Source organism: Pantherophis guttatus, chromosome 7, assembly GCF_059756535.1.
Source record: "Pantherophis guttatus breed Tessera chromosome 7, ASM5975653v1, whole genome shotgun sequence".
Taxonomy (NCBI): Eukaryota; Metazoa; Chordata; class Lepidosauria; order Squamata; family Colubridae; genus Pantherophis; species Pantherophis guttatus.
In genome coordinates this window covers 77,785,439-77,808,123 of record NC_142069.1, presented here as the reverse complement: position 1 = coordinate 77,808,123, position 22,685 = coordinate 77,785,439, and the positions used below count along the sequence as shown (strand labels likewise).

At 40.1% G+C, this 22,685-nt stretch overlaps 1 protein-coding gene across 4 annotated transcripts in view; it reads right to left on the bottom strand.

Annotated features, from left to right (window-relative positions):
• The window catches only part of CELSR1 (cadherin EGF LAG seven-pass G-type receptor 1), a 178,840-nt gene that overhangs the window by 95,547 nt on the left and 60,608 nt on the right, over positions 1 to 22,685 (bottom strand). For all 4 annotated transcript variants that reach the window (XM_034442075.3, XM_034442077.3, XM_034442079.3 and 1 more), the window contains exons 3-4: positions 4,469 to 4,691; positions 694 to 809 (exon numbers count right to left, since the gene is read on the bottom strand). In XM_034442075.3, the coding sequence (XP_034297966.2) occupies positions 694 to 809; positions 4,469 to 4,691 (339 nt within the window). The remainder of the gene's footprint in view (positions 1 to 693; positions 810 to 4,468; positions 4,692 to 22,685) is intronic.

Genomic DNA, 22,685 nt, shown 5'->3' with positions numbered 1-22,685 from the left:
TATCCTATTCTATCCTATTCTATCCTATCCTATCCTATCCTATCCTATCCTATCCTATCCTAACCTAACCTAACCTAACCACCTAACAGCAGAGAGTAACAATACCATAATAGTGAATAGCAAATCTGTAATTTTGATACATCCTGGACAACAGAAATATGGGCATGAATGTGAGACTGGACACATTTCAGATTCAGTGTTGAAACATATGGGGACAATCACATAGCAGATGGTATAAGCATCTTTTCCCATGACATTACAGCTGCCTGTTATAACCCCGAGTAAATATATCTTTAGTTTAAGAAGTTGCAGACAGATGCCTTCTGAGTGGTCATACACATTCCAAAACATTTTTTTACTTTGTAATCTGAAGTATGGCACTGTTCTAGCACACGTATGCATGGATTAATTGAGCCATAATTTAGCAGTATAGGATCAGTGATATTTAATTTTTCAAAAAATATAACAAAGAATAATCAGTGATTACACTTAATATTAGGCTCCATAAGACATGATTTCCAACAACATGAATCTTGAAATGAAATTTTATTTTCTCCAAGGATATGTACAGGGCGGTGGCCTTAGGAAAGAAATTGCATCATGAATATCATGATAGAACATCATGAATATTTTTTCAAAATTTAGAAATATGTTTTATTCAGTAAAGAGTTCCAGTCATTGCAAGTATCTTACCTGCAGAAAATGTTAGCTGGATCTGTTCGTCAATGATCTCAAGAGCAATAAAATCATGTTTCTCATTAAAACGTCCATTATAGAGAAGTAAAGCATTCCTTTCCCTTGTTGCAAACCTACGTTAGAAAGGAACAACAACATGTCACACAGAAACCTTCTCCAGTCAAACAAATTAAGTAAGTTTTGCTAGACATGCTACCATTGTGGAGATTTGAGTGTGTATGTGTTTTTGAGTCAGCGCTGATGCCTGATGACTGCCTGCACTAGCCCCTGCTGTCTTCTTAATAAGATCTTCAGAAGTGGTTTGCCCTTACCTTCTCCTTCTGAGGCCTAAGAGAGAATGACTGGTGCCAAGTCATCAGCTGGCTTTGTGCCTAAGGCAGAACTAGAACTCAGTGTCACAGATTCTAGTCTGGTGCCTTAACTACTACATCAGGGGTGTCAAACTCAAGGCCCGCAGGCTGGATTCAGCCCACGGGGTGCTTAGATCTGGCCTGTGGGGCCGCCCTGGAAGCAGCAAAGGCCCAGCCCGCGGTGCCTCTGGCAGCAAAAATGGAGCTCGGGGGATCGTGTGCAGCCCCCTGCGCTCCGATTTCACTGGCAGAGGGCTGGCAAAACAAATTAAAAGCAAAACAAAACAAAAGGAGAAATGTTTCCCCTTTTGCATTTGAGCATCCAAGAACGAACAGGAAAGGAGAAAGGGAAAGAGCCCTGGTGGCGCAGCAGACTAAAGCACTGTTATTAACATCTGCTGCCTGCAATTACTGCAAGTTCAAATCTCACCAGGCTCAAGGTTGACTCAGCCTTCCATCCTTTCTAAGGTAGGTAAAATGAGGACCCGGATTGTAGGGGCAATAAACTGACTTTGTATAAATATACAAAAGTATGAAGGCTATTGCTTAACGCATTGTAAGCCGCCCTGAGTCTCCAGAGAAGGGCGGCATATAAATTAAAAAAAAAAAAAAAAAGGAAAGACAAAGAAAAAGATGGGAAGATGGGAGGAGAGCAAGGAAGGAAAATGAAGGAAAGAGAGAAGGAAGAAGAAAGATGAATGAAGAGAGAAGGAAAAAAGAGAAGGAAGGGAGGAAGGGAGGGAAATCCTGCCTTAGCACTTGGCCACCAGCAGACGGCAAGGCTCCTCTGGTGGACAAGGATTTGGCTCTCTCCCTGGTCTCGCCTTCTCCGTTAGAGACAATGAATCCCCCCCAGCCCTGCCTGGGCCACCACAGACGCCCCCTGGCATGAGTGATGTCAAGCTGGCCATGCCCACTCTGGCCATGCTCCCCACCTCTCCCCCCGAGGTCAAACACAACCCTGATGCAGCTGTCAATGAAATCAAGTTTGACACCCCTGCAATACATCAAACTGTCATTGGCTGTCTAATATGGGGACAGGAAAGAGAGAAAGAAAGAAAGAAAGAGAAAGAGTATCTAACAAAAGGTGTGATATTTATTGTAGATAGTGTATTTGAGGAACAGGAGAGGAGGAACCTTCCTCCTCATATTTGCCTCACTTGGAGATCCTCTTACCAGTGGCATCAACATTTCAGCTTCCAAGAATCTAACAAAGAGAATGTCAATTTGTTACTTATTTATTTTGCACTCATGTCAGAAGCATCAAGGCGCTTCCAGGTTGAAAGGATTAACTAGTGACTTCACCTCTGCCCTTGTTATTTATATAAATAAAATATGATTGAAAGTAGCATTATAGCAGGTCCAAATATCTAGAATCGCAGGCAGGGGTCTTTCACATTTTCAGCTATTAGATCAGAGGTCTTCAAACTTGACAGCTTTAAGACTTGTGGACTTCAACTCCCAGAATTCTCTAGCCAGCATAGTTGGCTGGAGAATTCTGGGAGTTGAAGTCCACAAGTCTTAAAGCTGCCAAGTTTGAAGACCTCTGTATTAAATCTTTTGATATGAAGATACCAAGATTTAAACATAGACCTTCCTACAGTGAAATCATGTTCTATATCCTTAAACTATGGTTCACCATTGCGTGAACTAAACTCTTCTCTGGTCCATGGTGACATTACTGCCTTTAAAGAAATGTTCCCATGTGTGGAGACCCATCCTGAATCTTTACTTATAGAGAATTATCTGAGCAATGGAATCTTGAGAGCCCATCTTTGAGAAATAGACAGGTTCCCTATCCATGTTACTTTCCTAGCACTGTCATTTAAGAGTGCATTACTTTCAGCATACTCTAAAGCTGTGATGGTGAACCTATGGCACGAGTGCCAGAGGTGGCATACAGAGCCCTCTCTGTGGGCACGTGTGCCAGTGATGAAATCCAATTTTTTTTTTTTTACTACTGGTTCTGTGGGCATGGCTTGGTGGGCATGGTATGGCTTGGTGGGCATGGCAGGGAAAGGATACTGCAAAATCTCCATTCCCACCCCACTCTGGGGCCAGCCAGAGGTGGTATTTGCTGGTTCTCTGAACTACTCAAAATTTCCACTACCGGTTCTCCGAACTGCTCAAAATTTCCGCTACCGGTTCTCCAGAACCTATCAAAACCTGCTGGATTTCACCCCTGATGTGCGCTGTCGCCAGCTATTCTTCTGGTTTCCAGTGCATGCACACCGATCAGCTGGTCTTCGGGTTTCCAGGGCTCTGGCACACGTGAAGAGCAGCTGGCTGGTAAGCATGCATGCGCCGGAAACCAGAAAACAAGGTGGCTGGTGAGCGCATGTGCATTGGCCAGCTGGTCTCTGAGTTTCTGGGGCTGTGGCGCGGGAGCGCATTCCTGTTTGGGCACTTGGTGCTGAAAAGGTTCACCATCACTGCTCTAAAGAGCTCTAAAGTCCAGTAGATACCAAAAGAATAAAAGCTTCCTTTTTTTTCACTACATGAGCAGCCTTAAGAATATTGCACTCCTGAAGATGAGCTAAAAACACATTTAAAAATAAATAAAATAGCGCTCAGTGTTATCTCTGGTTCTTACTTAAAGAAAATGGGTTTCCAACTGAAATCACAGAGCCTAGGAACCTCTTTTTAGTAATGTAGACCTAAAATTTGGTCACACAAAGAAAACCTTCTTGAACAAGCTCTGCCTTATATATTGCAATGACCCCTTAACCATCATAGACATGTAACTGAAATCTCACCTAGAAAGATTTATGCTGACATTAAAATTAAAAATTAAAATTAAGTTTGGTAAAAGGAAGACAGAAAGGAAAAGGAGGAGAGAAAAACTTAAAAGAGGCATTAGTCAACTTGAGAGTTGATGCATAAATGTGATAAGTAGCTTAACAGAGAAATGAGACAGTACAGGATTCTTTAGTGTCTCTTTTTTCTCAGACATTTTTACAATATGTTTTTTTTTAACTATATGACATCTGTATACCATTTATAATTCATGAGCTAGAAAATTTTATTACTTATCTACATTTTGTGGACATGTGATGTTTTTAAAAAATACAAACTGCAGTCAAGAAAGGTGCAATTAATTAGATAAAATCTTCAAGCCCCTGATATTCCAGGGACTGTCAAGTTAAAAGAAGATGCCAACTTGAGCATAAAGGTATACTCTTAAAACCTTTGACAACCTCAATCTCAATTCTTGGTCAACCTCAAACAATTCTCCAACTGTGGAAAAATAAGTATAAAAGTAAGGGAATCTTTTAGTATTAAGAATCGGCAACAAACTTTTTTATTAGGTAGCCATTGCAAAAACAATGAGTTTCAAGATGCTTACGTTGTGTTTTGAGGTCAATACAAATTTGCAACGACTTGCAAATTTTTCATACAACACTGGAAGGAGCGATACTTACATGAGAGATACAGTGAAATGGAAGCGCTGCCTTAATCCCTTGAAGGTGACAAATGACTCTGGAGGGAAACTTCTTGTGGTCATCTCACAATAAGGTCTCTCATATTCACCAGGAGGGCATTCACATTTGAAGCCGCCAATGAGCAGGTTAACACAGGTACCCCCGTTCTTGCAGACTCCGGGTGCACAGCGTCCTGAGCGAGCATTCACTTCACAATATTCTCCTAAAAGTAAAAATAGCAAGACTCACCAGTTATGAGAAAATAATTCTGTACCTCCAAAACAGCTAATGATTCAAAATCAAATTAACTCATAATATAATCTTGGCTGAACTAAAACAGACGTTATCAGTGGGATGTGGGCTAAATGTTTATGTATAATTCCATTAAAGAATGTTGCCAATCCTGGCCTTATGAATCAGCTGGGAAAAAAAAAAACTATGTCTCTATTCTTCAATCAGACTTTTCTCCACGCTAGGAGATGTCACTATGTCACGTTCTTCAAAATAATTCATTTTTAAGAAAGCAATTGGCCTTGTTGTAGAAAAAATACTTCCTATGGTAATAAGGAAGCAAAAAAGAAACATGTAAATTACATTTAATTGATTTCCTCCACCCCAAAACAGTCAACAGTTTTATAAAACTATCATTAAAACCCTTTAATGACAAAAGGGTTTTCTACACATCTTTCAAGAAGAGCTTCAGTTATGTTATCTAATCAGAGCTAATATTACTGGTATCTAGTCATCATCGTAAGTCTCTCTCAAGCTTGTTTTTGCGCAATCTTCTGAATCAATGAAGACAGCTAAAGCTAAATTCAAGGGCTAAGTAAAGAGTTGTCATAGTTAAATTGAAAATGCTTGTCTACTGAGAAAACCCAGGCTTCTGTTTGAAGAAATGTGTTCCAGTTGTCTTATAAAAGGCAACTGATGACAACAGAACATGAATAGGACCATACACACACACACACACACACACACACACACACACACACAAATAGGGCCAAAAAAATGACTGGCAAAAAGTGAAAAGTATATAAAAATACATATGATTTGAGAAATGAATATATAAATTCATCTGAATTTAACAAACACAGCTTTATACGATTTGCAATTATTATTACATCTATCGTCACCACTATTGGCTTTGTATCTCACCATTCCAGTCGTGTAACTATCCAACCAAGATAGTTTAAAGTCAAAATGAATATCAATCTTAAAGCATGGCTGTAAAATTGCAATCAAAATCAAAATTACAAATATATGAAATAATGACATTTTATTACCGTATTACAGATTAACCGAGTTGGAAGGGACCTTGTAGGTCATCTAGTCCAGCCAAGGCAGGACACCCTACACCAGTGATGGCTAACCTTTTTGCCATCGCGTGCCAAAAGTGGGGAGAGCACGCTGGGGTCACACACACACGTGCCCACATCCATAATTCTATGCGCCCCGCCCCCCCGTGCTCCCCCCGCTTTTGGCACATGATGGCACAGTGGGCCCGGTAGGCCCGTTTTTTGCTCTCCCCATGCTCCAGAGCCTTTCTAGGAGCCTGGGGAGGGCAAAAATGGCCTTCCCCACCCACCCACCCACAGAGGCCCTCCGGAGGCCAGAAACAGTGTGTTTCCTGACTTCTGGTGGGCCCAGAAGGCCCAAAAATCAGCTGGCTGGCGCACGCATGGGTGCCGGAGCTGAGCTCGCGTGCCCACCGATATGGCTCCGCGTGCCACCTGTGGCACCCGTGCCATAGGTTCGCCATCACGGCCCTACACCATTTCTGACAGATGGCACACTATTATAAATAATTATAAAATCATACGATTATAATAAAAAGATACCAGTAGTCCTCAATTAGTGACAACTTGGAGAACAATTGCTTGCAGCGATGACAGTGATGAAAAAGTAACTTTGTGACCAATGTACGAATTTACAACCATACATGTATGACCTAATTTGTATTATTCTGTGTCTGAGCCACTTTTTTTTCTCCTACCCCACAGAGCACAGAGATTGCCTTTAAAAAGCTGCCTTTTTTTGACCACAGCACTGCATGTCCCTAAAAAGTGCCATCTGTGAATTAAAAAGTTCAGCACTGTGATCTTAATTAGTTGATTAGAATCCTTCCCCAGGATCACAGCTGCGGCCTGAAATTAAGACACAACATCACAGGGCTTGAAGGGATCTTGGAAATCTTCCCCTGCTCAGACAGAAGGTTGTACAATCTTTTCTTGAAAACCTCCATCAATGTAGTAGTACCCACAACTCCAGGAGGAAAGCTGGGTTAGTTGTTCTCATGGTCAGGAAATTTTCATCTTAGTTCCATGTTGAGTTTTTCTGTCTAAGTGATCTAACTCAATGGCCAACAACATTTTGAGCATCAGGGACCAGTTCTGCGGAGGGATGTTTTTCTGCGGACCGGAGGGGTTATGGTTTTGTATACTGCCTGCATCCCGTGGATGGGCCTCCGCTTATTTGCATGGCCTGGTTTCTGGAATGCCGCAGACCAGTGCCAGTCCATAGATTGGAGATTGGGGGACCCCTGATCTAACTGATCTAATCAGTTTTATGCTGAAATCTTTTGTTTGCCTCCTAAACGGCTTGTAGCTGATAGCCAGGAGATTTATAAATGGCCTCAAACCCAAAACTCTAAGTGTATTCAAAATACAGATAGAGTACAATGCATTATAACAATACTAGAAGACAGCCATTTTTTATGTAGTGGTTAAGGCATCAGGCTAGGAACGAAGAAGCGAGCTCAAGTCTCATCTTAGACACAAAGCTAGCTGGGTAACTTTGGACCAGTCACTTCCTTTCAACCTACGGTAGGAAGAAGGCAATAGCAAATCATTTTGGGATTTTATAATTGAGCCAATTATTTAATAATTTTAATTATTTTTAAATTTTGTCTGTCTTTGTGCTTTTAATCAGGCTGTACACCGCCCTGAGTCCTTCGGGAGAAGGGCGGTATAGAAATAAAATAAATAAATAAATAAATACTTCTGAAATCTTGCCAAGAAAACTTCAGAGATTTGTCCTGGCGATTGCCAGGAGTCACTACCGACTGAAAGCCACAAAAAAAAAAAAAAACCCTATAAAAAACAACGATAAACGCTGTCACATTTGATGCAGATCTTAGTTACCTAAAAGCCTTAGCCATTCGGTGAAAGGCCATACTTCCCCTAATAAAAATCGCAAATAATCATTTGTGTGAGTTTGCAAAATTTCAGCCGTCAAAAATACAGCATGTAACTTAGCAACATAGACTACATTTTCCTGACTATTGTTTCTTCACTTAAACTGTCATTAATCTGATATTGATATATGAATCCAATTGTAATTGAATTATAATTGAAAAGGGACTAATAAATTAAACAAGAAGCAGGCTTTATTTTGCTGAGGGTGCATTTACACAATACCCTGTTTCCCCCAAAATAAAACATCCCCTGATAATAAGCCCAATTGGGCTTTTGAGCGCACGGCAATAAGGCCAAGCGCTTATTTCAGGGTCAAAAAAATATAAGACAGGGTCTTATTTTGGGGGGAACACAGTAATTATCCTTAAACTTTACCTCCTGGCCTCAGCTGAAGCTCCAATTTACTGAGCTATCTTGAGAACTTTTGCTCATTCTTTGCAAGCAATATAATTGGGATGAAGTGGTTGGTTGAACACTAAATTGACTGGAGAGTACACTGAACTGTGAAAAGTCTACGAGACTCAATAGCATGTGGATTCCTTGATGGTATGGCCTAGACTTGTTATCTCATGATAACAATGGCATGATAATCTCTGGATCCACAGGCATGTAAATTGGCTACAATTCACAAAAGTTCATATAACAATCTAAGGTCTTGAATTAAACGCTTATACTATGATGAATCCATGAATGAATCAGTACTTTCTCATGGTATGTACTAAAGAATACCATGGGGGAGCATTAAACTATTTCAGCGACACAATTAAGCCTTGTGGATTCAGCTTCACAGTTCCTTAAGATCCCACCGAGTTCTTGGTTTTACACTAAATACTGTAAGAATTTAGTTGTTTTTCCAGTACTGAAAGTGGTCACACAAATTTGAGCCTTACTGGGAAGACAAGTAAAACACATAAGTAAATTATAAGTAAAGCTAACATAAATTTATCAAAGATGTCGTCAATGAACTAACCCTAAAGCATGTATACCAGAAGGCATTATTTTTTCAATCATCAGATAAGACGGTATGGCTTGCAAATGACTCCTTTGGAAAGAATGTGTCACCGTGATGGTATGCCACTGGTGCAGGAGTGAAACTCTGGAGTTGTAGATAGATAAGCTAGTGAAAGCGTTTAGGATGTTAAAGATTACCCTTTGCAAATACTGAAATATGAGCTAAGTTTGGAGAAGGGACATTTATCTTGCCTCAAAAAAGAGGCAGAATTGGAAAATTATCTCTCCCTCTCTCTCTCTTCCTCCCTCTCTCTCTCTCATAGAATAATGTAACAATGAATGTCAGCAATAGAACAGTCAGTCAAAGAAGACAGTTCACATTTGATAATTCACATAAATTCCCTTAATTAAAGCAAATGCTTGCCTCAGAATTTTCAGAATCCAGCTAAATTTACATTTCAATTCAGTAAACTCGTGCTTAGCTCACCGTTTTTAAAACAGCCCGAGGTTTAAAGGGGATTGGTAACCTTAATGGCTGGTTCAGATATCACAATAAACTATAGTTAATAATTTCTTAGTTTTGTTCTTTCCCAGTGTGGTTGTGAGGAATGGAATCTTTTGTTTACTTTTTGACTGATCCTTACATGACAGTTAATCTCCAACCTGTAATTAATCTTTATGGCTTATTTGAAAAAAGCTCACTTCAAGCCATGGGCAGTGGAGTTATTTTCTTTTGAAACAGATCACAGTTAAGTTCAACCATTTTTGTGGTTAATACAGAAAGTTCATGGTGAATACTAGTGAATTTAAATGAAAACAAAAAATTTTAAAGTCTTGTAGTCAAGCTTCTCTTAATAAGCAAAGGTACACAAATTTTTCCCCGTTCTCTTTTCCTTCTCATTTTAGATTATCACAGAACAGAATAAGCACCTATGATTTTCTTTTTCTTATTTATACTAGAAAAAAAATGAAAGAAGCGAAATATCATTCTTAGGGTTAGGAGATTTTAGGACACAAATGCTCATGAAAGAATCTCTTCCATTCTGCAAAAATTACAAATACATTCTCAAAATCATTGTCTAATTATAAAAAGGCTGTTCAGGATTCTTAATCTATGAATTAGATTAAGTTATTAATCTAATAACTTAATCATAACTAATGTTATGAACTAACAAAAGCATTACAAAATGTGTTATTTATTTATTTCCTTATTTGTGGATTCTTGTTTCATCCATTCATGTATGTATATGTGTAAGTATGTAAATTCAGGGTTATTAATTCTTGTGATCTAAAGTCTAAAGAAATGGATACAGCATAAGATGAATCTGAGGAGCGAGGAAGAGGGGCTAACAGTTTAGCCAGAAGCTATAATAGAAAATCCAAGCCTCACTAAACCTACTGTAACTCAATTATTTGCACACACCCTTCCGTACCTCTCAGAAGTACAAAATGAGTGTGCTTCGAACCAGGAATGCAGTATGTTGATACACGTTGTTTAGCCTTTGGCAGCTTACAGTCATGTTCATCTCCTAATAACTGATGCAAATAAGCACCCTATTGTTTCTAAGTTGTGAACAATGTGCAAATGAAAAACTGTAGCTTATTCTCAACTCAGAGTACAAATAAACTTGGTGTGCTTTCAAGAAAAGAAAGCAAATATAATTTTGGGGATTATATAGTATATTTGAAGTCATTTTCTGTTCATATAGTATATCTTTAATACAGTTTTCTGAGTCAGAGTATCTCAATACTTTGGCATGATTTCGTAGTCAAAACTACTGCACAACTACAGATTGTGCAAATGCATTGCCTGCTACTTTCTCTAAATCCAGTCAATATCCCAGAGCCACTGTTATAAATGAGGACCCAGATTGTGGGGGCAATAAGCTGACTTTGTGTAAATATACAAAAGTATGAAGGCTATTGCTTAACGCATTGTAAGCCGCCCTGAGTCTCCGGAGAAGGGCGGCATATAAATCAAATTAAAAAAAATAAAATAAAATAAAAAATAAAAAATTCAGACAGACCCCCTTGTAAGTTATCTTGAACTCCTAGATATAAAGTAGGACATAAATGTGAGAAATCACTGAATAAATAATATGTTATTTACTAAGGCAGGGGTCCCCAACCCCTGGTCTGTGGACCGCCACCAGGCTGTGGCATACCAGAAACCTGGCCACGCAAACAAGCGAAGCCCCATCCGCAGGATGCAGGCAGCATGCAAAACCACGCCACCTGTGGTCCATGGAAAAGCGTCTCTCAAAGGAACAAGTCCTTGGTGCCCAAAAAGGTTGGGGGCCACTGTGTTGTTGCTAGTTGCAAAGTCGTGTCCAACCCATTGCAACCCATTGCCTGGAGGACAACGTTCCTCCAGGCTTTCCTGTCGTCTACCATCCTCTGGAGTCCATTTAAGCTCACGCCTACTGCTTCAGTGACTCCATCCAGCCACCTAATTCTCTGTCGTCCCCTTCTTCTTTTGCCCTCAAACTTTCCCAGCATTAGGCTCTTCTCCAGTGAGTCCTTCCTTCTCATTAGGTGGCCAAAGTAGTTGAGTTTCATCTTCAGGATCTCACCTTCTAAAGAGCAGTCAGGGTTGATCTCCTCTAGGATTGACCAGTTTGATCGCCTTGCAGTCCAAGAGACTCGCAGGAGTCTTCTCCAGCACCATAGTTCAAAGGCCTCCATTCTTTGGCGCTCAGCCTTTCTTATGGTCCAACTTTCACAGCCATACATTGTAACAGGGAAAATCATAGCCTTGATCTCTATAGAATGCCTCTGGGTAAATACGTTCAGTCATTGAACAATAATAAAAAATAACTTCCAAGGATAACTAAATAACTATTTATCTTGAAGTGAACTGGTACAGTCTAGTCATAGTAATTTACCAGATTATCAAAAGAAACAAAATAAAAAAAGAGAAGCAAAGATAAATAAAATTAGTGACTGGAGAAAGATCTACCACTGTTCAAGACAGAGTAAAAAAAATCATCAGGGGTTACCCTTTCTCTTGAGCAATGCCTCATTCAAATCTCCCTTGGTTACCAGGTCTGAAAGCAGATAAATTATTCTGTACTCCAATCCAAACATTTTGCTGAAAGTGTACTTCAAAAAACATGGTTTTTTTTCTCTAAAATTATTGGGAAACTACCTTGATCTACAAAGGGAACCTGGTGGGAGACAGTTAACTCTTATTCCTTTTTGCACTTCTCTTCTGAAAGGTGGGAGACGGAAACTCCCCATCTTTTCAAGGTCACAGTGGAAAGAAGAATGCAGGCCAGAATAAGCAGCTAAGAGAAATCTAGCTTCTGGGTAGCTTAAAACAATAAAACGTACCCACGGTTTATACTTCATCTAGAAAATCAGCCTCATTGAAGTACTGCTAATATAGTCTCCCAAATTCTTCTGTATTCCCAAAATGCATTTGATATAAAACAGGAAACAAGTCAAACTACAGATATGGCTGTGTACAAAATAGCCATTTTTAGTCTAGCTAAACCACTTCGTAAGCCTTCAGTTTTTAATATATTGCTACAGACATAACATTGTCTCTTACAGAGCAACAAATGCCCAAAATATGCAGAATTCTTTGATGCACCATCGTGTCAATAAATAGTCTTCTTTGTGAGCAATTAGTCACAAGAAATTCCTCGACGACAGCATGAGAATGACCTATATAGGGCCCTATTTGACTGTTTCTAGAATATCCTGGAAGTTTACTGTAAATAATACTACTACTCAGCAGTGGTGGAAGTCAATTTTTTTTTTACTACCGGTTCTGTGGGCATAGCTTGGTGGGCGTGGCAGGGGAAGGATACTGCAAAATCCCCATTCCCTCCCCACTCCTAGGGCCAGCCAGAGGTGGTATTTGCCGGTTCTCTGAACTACTCAAAATTTCCGCTACCGGTTCTCCAGAACCTGTCAGAACCTGCTGAATAAGCACCCCTGCTACTCAGCAAAAAACCTCTGATACTTCCTAGACTACAGCTCCAAAGACTACAGAATACTGTAGTAGGGGACTTATGCAACAGTTCCAAAACAAACAGACTTTATTAGAACAGCTGAGAATTAACTCATTCTCAGCGTAGTCCAAACTAAATCAAAACAAAGTCTTCATAACACAAATTCTTCAGTCTAATCACCAACCTTGGTATAATTAGGCAAACTGCCAAAGGCTTTTCTTGGCAAAAGTTCAGAAGCAGAAGACACTGACAAGAGATAAATGCAGCAAGACAAGAAAAAGTCTATCAACGTTGTTTTCCGACAAAGAGCCCAAGAACCGTTGCTGGTCTTTTAAGACTTATGGGAGGGACCAATCATCTCTTGGCCCTACTCCCGAGACATCCTCTTTGCTTTAGCTGCTCTTGCCTTCTGGCAGCTCTTCTCAGACGTGCACTAGGAACAGGCTCCTCCTGTTCCTCTGTCTCTCTACTGTCAGCCTCTGGAGGCTCCGGAGTCCGCACATCACTCCCCGATGGCCCTGGCCCCATCTCCGCCTCCGATGTAGAGCCCTCATCCAGGCTTCCCCAGCCTCCAGGACTGGCCCATGTTCTTCCTCAGCCTCATCGCTGTCCGACTCCGCTGCCGGCTCCACAGGTTGCTGGCGGACCACAACAATACTGTACACATGCTACTTTAAACAACTCTTGTCTTATGTAACAATTCTCTTCATCATATAAGAAGAACACTCATAACCTGCACTGTTTCCCTACTTCATAAAAGAATTCTTTAAGGAATGCATCAAGAAAAATGAGACTGGAGGAGGAATGGCTCTGCGGTGTTTGAAAACTTCTCTTTATTTGTGTGTGTGTGTGGTTTTTAGACCTATTTCCAAAGTAAGGCAACAGCCCTGTACCAACACCTGGCCTCTAATAAGAAAAAGTTACTTTGAGAAAACTGAAAATTTTTTAACTGCAAGAAATCTAACTTGCTGAGTTACTGTTTACTACTCACACGAGTGGGAAAGTGTAATTTGATAAAAGCAGTATTGCAGCACAGATTACTGCTAACTTATTAACTCCTAGTTTAACTATTTAATAGGAACATTATTCATTTTCTTTAGAGCTTGTCTGTTTTTTTCTTTTTTGTGTAAACATTAGATGTAAGGTAGTGTTTTTTTTTGCCACTGAGAACCAGGCGAGTATAAGGGTGCAACCATACATTATGTCATACTTTCCCACTCGAAAGTTGATGAACATACTGTACGTATGGGATTGTTACTATAATACTGTTATATTCTTCTTCTTGTGGGTTTTGTGGAATACAATATTGGATAATTATCCCAGAACTATAATTGCACTCAACAATGAACTAAAGGGCCACCATCAGTGAGCTGTTGGACAGTATTACTTGGTCTGTTGTGTGGACGTTTGGGTGGTTTAGGGGTGGAGAATTGCAGTGGGTGGGAGTGTGTTTGGAGATTGTTGTGTGTTGGACCTGGTCTTTGGGTGTTAAGTGAATTTTGTTGTATGGGTATACTGTGTATACATGTACAATGACAATAAATGTATGTATGTATGTATGTATGTATGTATGTATGTATGTATGTATGTATTTATTTATTTATTTATTTATTTATTTATTTATTTATTTATTTATTTATTTATTTATTTATTTATTTATAATGTTCTTTGGAGTCATCTACAGTAGTTCATTTAAAAGGCAATTTGAATAAACTGAAATGAGCAAATAAACTGGACTTCAAAGTTTTACAGAGATCCTTTAGTTAATAAGATTACTGTAGCAATGTTCTTGTTTTGAATGAGATGGAATCAGCCCTTTTCTTCTTATACCTGGAACCCTTTGCATTCCGAAAATATAATCCTTGGTTCAGTGGTGGTATTCAGCTGGTTCTATCTGGTTCGGGCAAACCGGTAGTGGTGGCTGCTGGAGGCTCTGCCCACCCGCCCGGATGTCATCGCGTCCCGTTTTTTATTATCTGCACATGCACAGAAAGGCCCTGCGCGCGCTCGCATTTGCGAACTGGTAGCAAAGGTAAGTGAATACCACCCCTGCTTCATTCATGTTTATCCCCACAGTCTTCATTTTCCTATCTGTATTCACAATGTGTTACAGAAAGCCATTTTTCCCCCCTTATCCTGGAACATAATCATAAACGCACGATTATGTTCTCAACAGCAATGGCTTTTTCCTGCCCACGATGGCAGCATGTTACCAAGCCGAAACACTAAAATCCGTCCTGTGGATGAAGATTGGAAAATATGGCGATTATATTGACATTAGGCGTATCACTTTCACACACAAAGCTTCCTTAATTCCAGCACTTTAAACGGCTTTTGTAACATCAGAAATCCTGTCAAACCACCTGAAAACTAATTTAAAAAAAAACAACAAAAAAACCAGCAAACAAGAACACTGAATCTCTGGACTAGACTTCAAGAGACAGTCCAAGACTTTGATCTCTGAAAATATTTCTGGAGGCAAAAAAACCCAGATGGAAGGTTAGGGGTGGGAGAGTGCAGAAGATGTTGGGATGATGGCATGGCACCTGGGGCTCTTAGGAATAGGTCAACTGATGATGGCCTCCGAAGATCGTAATAGACAAATATAAGCAGTGAGACAGCTCAGAATTCAGTAGCCGAGACTAAAGGAAAAATATGTGTTTTTTTTAATAGCAGCATTCCATAATCTCTCTCTCTCTTTCTGTGTGTATATGTATGTTTGTGCACACAGATACATAGATATACACTCTCACCAGTGGTGGGTTGCCCCCGGTTTGGACTGGTTGTATAGAACTGGTTGTAAAACCAGCAGGAGGCTCCACCCACTGGCCCTGACGTCACCAGAAGCGACCTGCGCATGTGCAGAAGCAAGGCGTGTGCGTGAGCGAAGCAATCGCGTGCGCACGATCCCATTGCGAACCGGTAGTAAAGATAAGTAGAACCCACCCCTGACTCTCACTTAATAATATCTTGGCAGAATGAGTAATTTATTTATTTATTTATTTATTTATTAAATTTATATCCCGCCCTTCTCCCCGAAGGGACTCAGGGCGGTGAACAGCCGAGAATTAAAATAACATGCAATATAAAAGTTAAAATAATTAAGAATAAATTAAATTAAACGGTCCCCCCTATTTAAAACCCCTAGCAATACAATTAAAAACCCCTAAAACCTATTCAGACCAGGCCGGATTGCTGAAATAAAAACGTCTTCAGGGCCTTATGGAAAGTGCGGAGATCCGGAATCGGCCGTATTCCGGGAGGTAGCTCGTTCCAGAGGGCAGGTGCTCCCACAGAGAAGGCCCTCCCCCTGGGGGCCGCCAGCCGACATTGCTTGACCGACGGCACCCTGAGGAGGCCCTCTCTGAGAAACCATTAACAGTCCTTTGACACAAACCCCCTCACCCCCCACTCCCCGAAATCAAATACTTCTCATTAAGCTGATGGTGGGGAAACAAGGTGTTCTATAAAATTATCACATATTTAAAATATATATATATTAATTTTTCAGTTACTGTAACACTTTGGCTTCCAAATAAAAAATGTTTTATTTTACTCATTAGAAATAGGTTTACTCCTTTATTTAAAACCTGACTCATCTGCAGAGGTTAAGGCAGTGCACCTTGTTCTTTTTTTTAGTGTATTCTCACAACAATTCTCAGATTATAGAGAGCCCTTGGCTCAAGTTGACTCACTGAGTGTAGAGAGGTAAGAATCTAGCAGTGTTCAACAACCATTTTTCCCAACCTTCTTTCTTCAATATGATGGCTTCAGCTCCTATTGCCTGCCAGCCAATATGGCTGGGGGATCATGGGAATTGACCAAATTTATATGGAAAGCGCTCCTTCCAGGAAGACATGTATCCTGTTTCCTTCATTCAGAGTATAAGATGCACCCAGATTTTCACCCTCTTTTTTTGGGGAAAAAGGTGTGTCTTATACTCCAAAAAATACGGTATCTTGGATGCCAATTGTGCCATTGTTCCAGGACTCTTTCTTATGGTTACTCATGCCTTAGTCACTTCCTATCGGATTACTGCTATGCACTTAACATAGGTCTGCCCTTGAAGACCAGTTGTAGTAACTACAACTGGTCCAGAATGTAGCCTTGGTGGTGCAGCAGACTAAGTGCTGTTATGTAGCACTTAGCTGCCAGCTGCCTGCAATTAGTGCAAGTTCAAATCTCACCAGGCTCAAGGTTGACTCAGCCTTCCATCCTTCCGAGGTAGGTAAATTGAGGACTCGGATTGTGGGGGCAATAAGCTGATTTTGTAGAAACACCATTTATGGGGGCCAAAAGCCCTAATAAGCAGGTATATACAAAAGAATGAAGGCTATTGCTATAAGTGCATTGTAAGCCGCCCTGAGTCTTCGGAGGAGGGCGGCATATAAATTGAACAAACAAACAAACAAACAAACAAACAAACAAACAAACAAATAAATAGCTAGCTAGCAGCATGCACAATCTAGGAACTTTCACAAATGAAGGCAAATGTAGGTGTCCCGGGATAATGTTGCAGGATCCAATCTCCAGCAACTGCTAGAGATAAGTTCTCCGAAGATGGGCACCAGCACGAGTCCGAAAGTTCGGAAGACAAAACCCCTGGTCCCGGTGACTGACCCAGATTGGGATCCTGCAACTTGTAGCTTTGCCCATGTTACACCTCTCTTGCACAAACTTCCAGTTTCCTTTCAAGTGTAATTCAACGTGCTGATTATTATCTTTAAAGATTTAAAGATCATCAGATTATTTGTGGGACCACCTCTTCCCTGAGAGTATCTTCCCATCCTACCACTTTGGATAGGGTAAGCACACTCCAAGTCCCTTCAATTCAATTCAACCTTTATTGTCAAAGCACAACACGTGTACAATGAGATTGGCTTCCATGAAACTTTGCCGCTTAGGGAGAACTTGGAAGTATGCCTTGTCTGTGACTGCCACAATTTATGGAATACCTTCCCCCCTCCCCAGTGATCCAGCAGTCCCCCCCCCCTTTGCCTTGCAGAAGGCCATCAAGACCTGGCTTCAAATTTCTAGGTTCTACCATTTCGCAAGATCTAAAATGGACAGCTAACATCAAAAACATCATCAAAAAAGCACAACAAAGAATGTTCTTTCTGCACCAACTCAGAAAGCTGAAACTTCCCAAGGAGCTGCCGATACAGTTCTACAGAGGAATTATTGAGTCTGTCATCTGCACCTCTATAACTATCTGGTTTGGTTCTGCAACCCAACAAGACAGACACAGACTTCAGAGGATAATTAGAACTGCAGAAAAAACAATGGCTACCAACCTGCCTTCCATTGAGGACCTGTATACTGCACCAGTCAAAAAGATGTTTCAAGATGGGTGCCATGCAAATCTTTTAAATAAAGAAATTGTTAACGGAATTAAATAAAGTGGTGGTGGGGGGGGGGGGTTGGTCTCAGCTCTATGTGTACTTTTAATAACATATTGCCCCAGCACATGTTTCAAAGACCATGTGCTATCTTTGAGAAAAATGTGTCAGGTTAACAGTTCTAACTTGAAATCAGAAAAAAAAATGAAGCCAAAGATCATGATTTTAAATGTTTCATGGGTATACTACAGCAAAGCATATACAGTATTTTCATGGAACACATTAAGCCAAAACTAAAGAAATTTAGGCCTTGCTTTCTACTTAAAAGAGACAGAAAAAAAAACATCCTCCTGGAAATTTTCCCTTGTTCTTCTTAGCACGTAGATAGATGGTGCCTGAAATGTTGAAAAAATGTTGTTCCAGATCTGATTTAAACCCACAAATATTATGTGTCCTTATCACTCACCTCCTTGTATCATAGGAAGTGCAGTTGCTCCAGATAATTATAATTAGGGGGTATTTCCATTTCAGAAATAGCCTTGTAAAAACCTCTGTATACTTTACTCCTTGAAACAGAAGAATCCTGAAAACTGAGAAACTTTCATCATGTATAAATTACATCCAACAATGAAAAGCTTCAGGCCATTAGCGAAAATGGAAACAAGAGAGAAAAGGAGGGTTTTTATTGGGACATAATTGTATTCTAGAGAAACTCAAAATGTTCAGGGTTAGAAAAATATATTTCCTTTATAAGTCAGCATTATATCGTGGCAAAGAGCTGGAAATTTTTATTTCTATTTTTAGAAATATTTTTCTAAATAATCAAATATTTTTTTGATTATTTGTCAAGTACATTTCTTAAAGGGATAAAGTGACATTTTAGATCTTCCAAAAAATGCTGCATTCTTTGGTGTAGTACCATTTCAACGTGGATAACTCAATCTTTTAAGTCAATGACAACATTAAAAAAGAAGAATAGGAAGGCTCTGGTATGTGATATCATTACATATTTCTTACATTCTCAATGTTTGGCCTTTGAGCATCATATTTAAATATTACAGGAATAGACTAAATTTGGCCAAATCTCAGATTATGCTGATGTTCGCATATAGGTAGTCCTTGATGTACGACCACTATTGAGGCCAAAATTTCTGTTGCTAAGTAAAACATCTGTGAAGTGAGTTTTGCGACTTTACAACTTTTTGTTTTTGCCAGAGTTGTTAAGTGAATCACAGTAGTTAAGTTAGTAACATGGTTGTTAAGTGAATCTGGCTTCCCCATTGACTTTGCTTGTCAGAAGTTCGCAAAACGGGATCACATGACCCCGGGACATTGCAACCGTCATTAATGAGTCTATTGCCAAGCTTCCGAATTTTGATCACATGATCATGAGGGTGTTGCAACGGTTGTAAATATGAAAAACGGTCATAAGTCACTTTTTTCAGTGCCGTTGTAACTTTGAACAGTCACTAAATAAAATGTTGTAAGTCGAGGACTACCTACACTGCAGGGGTGGGTTCTACTTACCTTTACTACGGGTTCCCAATGGGATTGCACATGCGCGCTCGCTCTGCTTGCGCACAAGCTTTCTGCATGCATGCGCAGATCGCTTCATCAGGGTCAGTGGGCGGAGCCTCCCGCCGGTTTTACTACCGGTTCTATAGAACTGGTTCAAACCGGGGGCAACCCACCACTGCTACACTGGTATTTTATTTATCCACATCGGTAATCTATTATATTCTTTAGGCGCAACTCTAATATAGAATTTCTAAAAAATAATTCTTACAATGTCATGGCAACAGGAGTAAATGGCAAAGATCAGCAGGTAAATCTTTCTTTATTTCTGTCTCAAAATCCAGAATCAACGGCACCACATTTTTGAAAAGGGTTTATAGTACTATTCCTTATGATCAACTGTTTCTTTTGCACAAAATTCTTTCAGTCTATATGCTGTTCCTGCAACATTGACCTCTCTCACTGCAAATTTCATCACATTCTGTCCCAAACTCGCTATTTAAAACTCCAGATTTTACAGGATTGCAGTTCAAAATCAACGTACCAGTACATACAAAAATGTGATATATGTTACCTGCTTATTAAGGCATAATGTTTCTGAAACAAATGACAGCACTCTGTGCTTTTCTCTTATTAGACTACGGAATTCTGTTTTTCAGATTCTCAATCCTGATTTAAGTATTGAATCACAGTGAACTATTTCTGGAGCAATGCCCATCAGATTGGTCTGTTTCCAAAGATTATGCTTCCTCGGTGAATCACTCACCCCACATCCACATGTAAGTTTGCATGGTTCATGGGCAGATTTTTCTATCTGCAGGGATCATCTGAAAAGCAATCTTTAAGGCCACAGCCTTTTCATTACACAATGTGCCCTATTTACTATTTTGGCACTATCTTTCAATTACCATGTTATCTTTTCCAGCTTCAAATAACCCATATTTAAACATAAACTCTCAATCTCTCAGTGAAGATAAAGCACCTACAAAGGTAGATGTTATATAGTATAGAAACCCCGAAGACAAACAACAAGACAAAAATGACAATTATGGACTGGCAGAGCTACATATTTACAGTTCCCTCAACTGATACCATTTAGCAATAGCAATAGCACATATACTGCTTCATAGTGCTTTTACAGCCCTCTCTAAACGATTTACAGAGTGAGCATATTGCCTCCAACAATCTGGCTCATTTTACCCACCTAGGAAGGATGGAAGGCTGTGAAAATATTTACAGACCCCTCATATCCTGGGCATAAAGTGTTTCAACTCCTACCCTCAAAATGACACTATACAACACTGCACACCAGAAGAACTAGACACAAGAACAGTTTTTTCCCGAACGCCATCACTCTCCTAAACAAATCATTCCCTCAACACTGTCAAACTATTTACTAAGGCTGCACTACTATTAATCTTCTCACCTTCTCGTCGTTCCCACCACCCATCTCCTCCTACTTATGACTGTATGACTGTAACTTTGTTGCTTGTATCCTTACGATTTATATTGATATTGTTCCTGATTGCTTATGTGTACCCTATGACTATCATTAAGTGTTGTACCTTATGATTCTTGATGAAGTATCTTTTATGTAGACTGAGAGCAAATGCACCCAGACAAATTCCTTGTGTGTCCAATCACACTTGGCCAATAAAAAATTCTATTCTATTCTATTCTATTCTATTCTATTCTATTCTATTCTATTCTATTCTATTCTATTCTATTCTATTCTATGTCAACCTTGAGCCAATGAAATTTGATCTGCTGAACTGCAGCTAGCAGTCAGCTGAAGTAGCCTGCAATACTGCACTCTAACCACTTCACCACCTCGGCTCTTTAAGGGAAGGTGGACAATCCATGCTGTTTCCCTGACTGTTGTAGGTAACATGCCTAATCAGTTTTGTTCAAAGAAATAATGTAAGTTGGATCCAGCAGATAATGTGCCTGCTCCTACACCATTAATACCAACAAGGGGTAAGACCACACTCAATAGCAGGAAATGTCAATCTATTTTTGGTTCAGAGAAACCATTCAGTAGGAAAGCATAGGTAGTCCTCAATTTACAACTACAATAGGGCCTGGAATCCTAGGTGATGGGCTTGAGTGATGGGCTCGTTGAGTGGGATGCTCACACGATCGCTTCACTCAATGATTGCAATCTTGGCTCTCCAAGTTGCAATCATTAATTGACTGCATGGATTGTTGAGCAGATGGAGCAGAAAGAGCTGCCTGCCAAAGGAGGGCAGGTAGCACCCCTCTGTCTTCAGAAGGGAACTTCTATGCTGGGATGGAGAGATAAGATAGGGATCTGCTGATGGAGGAGACAGGAAGTGCTGTGCTGGATGGGAAAAGAATCTTCGCAATCCCTGCTTTATCTCTTCTGTCTAGTGCACAAGTTCCCTTCCACACACAGAGGGGAAAGAACTCCTGTGCTGGCCTGGAGAGATGAAGCAGGGATCCTAAAGACCTTAGCTTTGTTTCTGCAACTCAACAAAGGTTTTCTACTCCCACCCTACCTCATGCATGGAGGAGAGTGGAAATCCTTTGGCAGGCGGCAATAACTTGCAGCCTTTCCTGCTACCTGCCCCACTGACTTTCTGGGGAAGCTGGCAGAGAAGCTTGCAAATGACAATCACATGGCAATAGCAATATCACTTAGAGTTATATACTGCTTTACAGCCTTCTCTAAGCAGTTTACAGAGCAGTTTATATTGCCCCTAACAATCTGGGTCCTCATTTTACTGACCTCGGAAGGATGGAAGGGTGAGTCAACCTTGAGCTGGTGAATCGAACTGCCAAACTGCTGGCAGTCAGCAGTCAGCAGAATTAGCCTGCAATATTGCATTCTAACTACTATACTACCACGGCTCTTGATGGTGATCGCAAAGTGCTTGACAACCAGTCATAAGTATGAAGTGGTTGCCAAGCACCCAGATCATGAGCATGTGAGCATGAGGGAGGTGAGGGTGGTATGATGTTTTATGATGGCCAGAAGTGCTTTATAGACCATAACTTCAAACCGTCATTAAATGACCATTTGTAAGTTGAGAATTACCTGCAATGTTCTATTTCTCACTTTCAACGCATTCCATTAACTGTGATTCGGAATAAAGAATGTTAAGTTGAATTTTACCTCAGGAAGTTTTGAGATGGGAAATGCAGATCGGATTTAGATTAAATCAATTTATCTTACACTCTGTGCTAGAGTTTCCATTCAGAATCTTGCTTTCTATATTTAAAATACAATCATGGACAA